This window comes from Mauremys reevesii, linkage group 6 (genome assembly GCF_016161935.1).
Source record: "Mauremys reevesii isolate NIE-2019 linkage group 6, ASM1616193v1, whole genome shotgun sequence".
Taxonomy (NCBI): Eukaryota; Metazoa; Chordata; order Testudines; family Geoemydidae; genus Mauremys; species Mauremys reevesii.
In genome coordinates, this window is record NC_052628.1 from 45,499,979 (window position 1) to 45,506,873 (window position 6,895).

Sequence of the window (6,895 nt, forward strand, 5' to 3'; positions counted from 1 at the left end):
ACCCAGAGAACACTGCCTCTTTCGTAGACATCTTTCAGAGAACCTGATGGGCAGCTTTGGGTCTTTGATTCTGGAAACCCTCTCTCCTCTCTCATTAGCCCGACAAAGCCTAGATTTGTTGACTAGCAGGACTGGTAGCATGTCCATGTGGTCTCCTGGATTCTAGTGGAATTGGAGGGAAGGGGTGCGGAATGATTGAGTGGATTGTCTCGGTATTGATCTTTTGATTACAATCTTTGGAAAAAACCTACAACGTTCATAAACAAGTCCAGACTTTTAGTTTATTACTTTATTTTGGAGTTGTAGTCTTCTAGTAGTTAGAGGATGGGAGTCAGGAGATCTAGTTTGTATTTTGAACTCCACAACTGACTCACATTGAAATCAGAGGCAAATCATTTAATTTTTGTGTTTCATTGTCCCCATCTGTAAAATGGGGATATTTATCCATCTTGATAAAGTGCTTTCAGATTCTCTGAGTAGCTATAGAAGTGCCAAATATTACTTTAACAGGCATTTTTTTAAAAAACTTGTACACCAGTTACTTTATTACACCTTGTTTAATTCAAGAACCCATTACTTTGAAATGAGGCATACTGTAGTTCTAACTTTTCTTGTAAAGGCTGCCTTGACAAGGTTATACTTTTGTTCATGGGGTAAAGAAACCAACTTCTTCAGTTACCAAAGCACCTTGTCTGGTGTCAGATGCCTCAGATAACTGGAGAGTATCCAAGGTGAGAATTATCTCTGACGAGTTGATTTCTAGTGTCTGAATATTATCGCCAAAATCTTTTCTTGTATGACCCTACGATACCACTGAAGATAGAATCTGATCCTATGGGTGAATGCTTCAGATCACTACTCATAGCTAGTTACAAGTTACTAATATCTTTTTATATATAGAAATATTTGTTATTTATACACAGACTTGGATAATGCATTGAACTGCCTTCAGCGTGAAGATCCAAGTTTGAAAGTGAAGATAGATCCTGACACTGGACAAGTAAGATTGTTGATACATTGCTGACTTAAACTTAGTTCCCTAATTCCTATAGTTATAAGCAGTTATTTTAGAGTTCTGAGATCCTTTGGTGAAAAGCACTGTAAATGGCTTTGCATAAGTGCTAAATTTAATAATTTGAGTGTGCTTTAAATGGTGTTCACATTATAAATGCAATAAGTATTGTGTGTCTGATCAGATTAAAATGAAATCCTATAAACATGACCCATGGAGGGAGAGAGATTGTAAGCTCACCTTCCTTGTTTGTGCTCTGTAAATAGCATATTTCTGATTAATCCTCTTTTTTTCTAAACTCTAAAAGCAAGTTCAAACGGTCTTTAAATTTCGAAACTAATATAGGATGGCCTTTTTTGTAGTGGCATCAGCAACAATTACCATCTCCAGTTAAGTGTTTTTTATGCCAGATCACCCAAAACAATACTTCTTAAAGTTTTCTTGGTCCTACTTGTAATATCTGGGCTTTTTATGGAATTTTTAAAACTTTCTTAAAATGTGAACAGTACAGTACATATAAGCCAGTTCCTAGTGTAAATAGTGCATCCCAAAAGCTCCCATCTGTGTCCGCATATAAGCGTGAGTGTGAATGTTTACTTTTTCTCTCACTTAATTTTTTATTTGATTCACTTCAACTAGACTATTCTCTGTGGCATGGGAGAACTGCACATTGAGATTATTCATGATCGAATCAAACGGGAATATGGCATTGAGACCTATCTAGGACCTCTTCAGATAGCATATAGAGAAACCATCCTAGACTCGGTCCAAGCCACAGGTAAAATGAAAGAGAATATTAGTTTTCTGTCCTTGCAACTTGTTTACTTACTCATTTTTAAATGGTGTTCTAATAATGTGACTAGTTAATGTTAACTTTTAGATGAAGTGTGGAGCATATAAACTGTTTCTCAGATATGTGCTTCATTTTACCATAGATACATTGGACAGAACGATAGGAGATAAACGGCATTTGGTGACCACCCAGCTGGGAGTAAGACCATGGGTAGGAGAGAGATCATCAGTAACACCAGTCATTGAATATGCTGACAATTTCATGGAACCACTTCAGAAAGACATGCAAGAAGCTATAGAAAATGGAATTAATAGTTCATATCTTCAAGGTAAAGAAACCATTATGACAGTAAAATTTTTGTAGGTATTTGAATAAAATTTCATATTAGAAATTACATGGTCCGAGTGCTATTAGTAAGGCTAAGATTTTGCCATGAATATTTTTAGTAAGTCATGGACAGGTCAAGGACAATAAGCAAAAATTCATGGAAGCCTGTGATCTGTCCAAGACATTGACTAAAACTATCCTTGACAAAATGGGAAGGGAAAAGGGTCCAGTGCCCACAGCTGCTGGGACTCCGGCTTCTTCCCACCCCCCGTCTAGTGGTGGCTGGGATCTCTGGGCCCCCATGCCGCCCACAGTGGCTGGGAGCTGCAGAGGGGCTACCAGCTGACAACTCCAGCTCTGGGGCAGCAGGGCTAAAGTGGAAAATGTTACGGGGGTCTCTGGAAGTCACGGATTGGGAGACTTCTGTGACACAATTGTAGCCTTAGCTATTAGAATGAAGGGCTCCTTTATAGCCATGCATAATGGTAGCACTATTAAAATGAGGGGGGCAAAAGCAAATTTTCAGAATTCCTTCAACTTCCACAGAATGTGCTGAATGCCCCTTGACTCAGACTGGGGGTGGAATTTGGCATATTCTTAAAACTCCACTTTTTGTCTTCCTCTTGGGTACCTCGATATTGAACCCCACTTTGATTTGACTCCATATCCAACATGATGCCCCAGAGTGTAGTATTCTTGCGATATTCCATAAACAATGGTGGTGTGATGGAACTGGCCTGTGGCGTGTGATTCAGTCATGAAAATGACATTTTTGCCATATTATCTGACTTATTTTGCAGGGGGTCAAATATATTCTCTGAAGGTGTAAAATAAAAAGTTTTTTGCCTAACTGAACAATATAGGCTTTAGAAAAAATAGGCATTAAACTGATGCTCTATAACAGAGGTCCTCAACGTGGTGCCCGCGGGCGGCATGGTGCCCTCAGGGGCATCTAAATGCACCTGCATCCTGGTTGGCGGTCGAGCATCCGCCAAAATGCCGCCGAAATTCGCCGGTATTTTGGCGGCAACGCCTCTCGATGATGTCGCTTGTTGGCAGCAAGCGGCGTCACCGAGAGGCGTCGCCACCAAAATTTGGCGGCATTTCGGTGGATGCTCGACTGCTACCACAGTCCTTGGGGACCGCTGCTCTATAACTTCATTCTGTGTTGCTGGGCTGGTTGGTGTTTCTCACCATCTCTCTGACATGCACTGAGGGATAATAAACCACAAGGCTACATTATGATTTGCCTATCTGCCCTTTTGGCAAAGTTAAACAATGATAAAATGATTGTTGGAGCAAGAAATAAGACAAATAGCCTGTTACTGAGTAGGTCAGCAGGGATATCAGACCCTTCAGGTTAATCCCAAAATACTTTTTCCATAACTTAATAATATGAAAAACTACATGAAACATTGTAATGCTAATGTATTGTTCTTTGTCTAGGACCACTCCTGGGATTCCCAGTTCAGGATATAGCAGTGACTGTGTATTCCATGACCATGCACTCTGAAACTTCCCTTACTATGATCTCTGCTTGTGTTTCTCGTTGTATGCAAAAGGTATAATGCAACTAGAAGACTATTCTACAGTGCAGTTTCATGGAAAATATGGTGAATTAGACAAAAATGCAGCCTTTAGGAAGTTGACAGGGATGTGTGCACCTCACTACTTGTTCAGAAACATATATAACACTCGAAACATAAGGAATGTCTTGAATCTTCCTTTTTCCCTTGTTTGATGTCCTTCAGAATTTTGATGGTCACCTCTAGCCAGGTAGCTTCCAGCAAAATGTTTAAACTCCTCAAGGTGTATGTGATGGGTCTTTAGTCTTCTAGGTTAGAAAATCAACATCATTTTATTTACATCTGGAGCGCTGTTTATCTCAGGAATATCTGGATTTTATCAATGTGTTCTCTTGCAAGTTTTTGTGATATGCATTATATTTTCCACAGATTTAAGATATACACTCAAGTTACTACTTATGTAGTGTCACATTATCTGTCTTTATTTTCTATCAGGTTTCTTGCAGTGTGTTCCCTGTAGCTTCTTTTTTCTCTGTACATTACTAATTCACACATCCTATTAGAATCTTTCTTATTAATCCTAAAAAAAACTTTATATTGATATTGTGCACTTCTTTGCTGTCTTTAGTGGCATGTACCACTTCCCAGCTTTATATGTAGCTGTATATACAGTTACTGTCAGCTGAAAAATGAGGGTTTTTTTTGTTATGGGCTTTGTAATGTAGTCTTGGTAAAATTGGCTCTAGTGCTTAAAACTTTGTGAGCTATTGAAGTGCATAACATGTTTGCCTATGGTTACAGCACTAGTAGTATTTTTTTGCAAACTATTTTAGATACCTAGAATATGATAGGTACTGTATAAAATCGATTGGAATGAAATAAGCTCTTTAACACCCCTTCGGGAGCCCCCAGATTATAGCAGACTGCACTGTGGGAATAGTCACTCAGCTTTTTGGCATCGATTCTTACCATTTTTTGTGGTGTTATCTGGGTTGAATTAGTTAAGAATTAGAGATTCAATGTAATATGGCTTGTTGCATGGAGCAAAGTCAGGCACTATCTTGGGTTTACTGAGTTCCTCTATATCCTATACATTTTTCCTGTCAAAATGTTTTTGTCCCTTTTAACCTTGGTCTCATGTGTCAATCTTACCCTATTCCAAAGTGAGGTACTGTACCATTAATTCACATCTTGCCTTTTTTTAAGCTTTTAAAGCCTTCAATTTCAGCTACATCATTTCTTTTAACATAATCACTTGCAGTTGTTTCATGTCACCATGTTTTGTTTTCTCTGAATCAAGGGATTCTTGACATTTGTATACTTTTCCTTAATACTTGGTGCTGGCATAATATACCTTTCTACTGTTGCTAGGGGGTGAGACATGGCTGGAGGCCTCTTAGTAAGAAATTGTCGTCATCTCTGGTTCATGTATAGGGGAAAAGGAGGTGTGCATGTATACACACACTTATTGGTATGGCAGAGGTTCCCTTTTTCTCTGATCTAATACCTTCCGTAAGAACATACACTATGGGATGAAGGGTGTATGAGACAGAAGTTAGTTTCATTATATAGTCCACACCATAGAAGAATTGCATTTTAAAAGGGAGCAAGGGTAACTTATTTATTTTCAATTTTAGGCTTTGAAGAAAGCCAATAAACAACTGCTGGAACCCTTAATGAATCTGGAAATTACAGTGAGTGAAGATCTTCTTAGTGCAGTGCTTGGTGACCTTGCGCAGAGGAGAGGCAGCATTCAGGAAATCCAAAGTCGTCAAGATAACAAAGTAGTGGTTGCAGCTGTTCCCCTAGCAGAAATGATGGTATGTAGTCATGTTAATGGTGAAAGCAAAGCAAAAAAGTGTGCATGCCCTTTTCTGATTGTTTTGATATATGCAGTTGTTTTCATATGATGAAGTCAGGAATGGATATTTCTAATTTTGCTGAAGGTCTGGATTAAGGTCTCTGGGGGAGTGTGGTTCATACAGCTATGAAAGAAAATGTCTCATCATTCATGCTGTACTGAACTAACACTTGTTTCTGTAATATTGGGAATATGGGTGAAAAATAGTGTATTTATTAAAAAGGTAATGTTTACTGTATACTTTGTATTATGCTTGTGATAGTCTTTTCCCCAGCTGAATCTGAAGTAAATGAAACTAGGACAGAAAGCTTTCTGTATCTCCACTAACCCTAAATTGATTGATTTATAGTAATGATATTTAAATATGGTTTGTTTTTGTCTAGGGTTACTCAACAGTTCTACGCTCTTTAACATCAGGCTCAGCAACTTTTACTTTGGAACTGGCCAGTTACCAAGCCATGAACATTCAGGAGCAAAACGCACTGCTTCAGAAGAGGAGTGGGTCGGTGTGACCACTTTACCCCACGGGAGAGCAACAAAGACCTGCTTTATTCTCACTAGAAAATATATGGGGAACTGTTTGCCAAGTATCCTCTTTCTGAAAAATGGGTGGGGTAAAATGTGTGGGGTTAGAGCTGTCTTAAAATAACATGCTACGACTGGTAAGTTGCAAAGGTAAAAGTGTGGTGAAATCCTGGAATTTCTTTGTTTGCATGAAGGGAGTTAAACCAGAGAACTAGAATTGACTGTTTTGATATCCACCATATTCTGTGTACTACAGTTCACCTGCCTAACTGTTGGAGCTGATACCTCACTGGAAGACAACATTCCAAATCCCCCACAAGAAGTGATGGTGCAGCTCTTTCTGTGAAAGTGAGCACTACATGCAACTTACTGAATCTTGTCAGAACTGTTTCACCTAAAGTATGTAGTAAAACTTGTTTTTAAATAGTTTAATATTTCACATATAAAAGTAAACTTAACTATTGGCCACTCTGCTAGTCAGCGTCTTCTGTTGGTCTAGCTTCAACTGAACATTGAAAGCTGCTATTGTCATTAAAGGGTTTTAAGCTGTGCAAACAAGAATTACTTACTTTAATGTTAGTATGATACAGAGTAGGTATCATATAAGGTGAGTGAGCCCTGTGTAAGCTTGAAAGCTTGTGTCTTTCACCAACAGAAATTGGTCCAATAAACGGTATTGCCTCACCCACCTTGTATCTCTCATATCCTGGGACCAACATGGCTATAGCAAATAGTAGTTTGGGCATCGTGGTTTAACTACTGAAACAAATTTAGATAAAGGTAGAGTGAAGAATGTTGTTGTATAAGACAAAAACCTTTTGTTGGAAAGGGGGAAATGTTGGTTAAGTGCA

The 6,895-nt window shown here is 38.7% G+C and overlaps 1 protein-coding gene across 3 annotated transcripts in view; it reads left to right on the plus strand.

The window, feature by feature from the left end:
- GFM2 (GTP dependent ribosome recycling factor mitochondrial 2) overlaps positions 1-6,517 on the plus strand; it is a 31,212-nt gene extending 24,695 nt beyond the window's left edge. For all 3 annotated transcript variants that reach the window (XM_039543068.1, XM_039543070.1, XM_039543069.1), the window contains 6 exons: positions 924-1,000; positions 1,652-1,790; positions 1,948-2,133; positions 3,579-3,694; positions 5,296-5,478; positions 5,903-6,517. In XM_039543068.1, coding sequence (XP_039399002.1) covers positions 924-1,000; positions 1,652-1,790; positions 1,948-2,133; positions 3,579-3,694; positions 5,296-5,478; positions 5,903-6,031 — 830 coding nt within the window. In that variant the 3' untranslated portion in view covers positions 6,032-6,517. The remainder of the gene's footprint in view (positions 1-923; positions 1,001-1,651; positions 1,791-1,947; positions 2,134-3,578; positions 3,695-5,295; positions 5,479-5,902) is intronic.
- Positions 6,518-6,895: the final 378 nt, after the last annotated feature.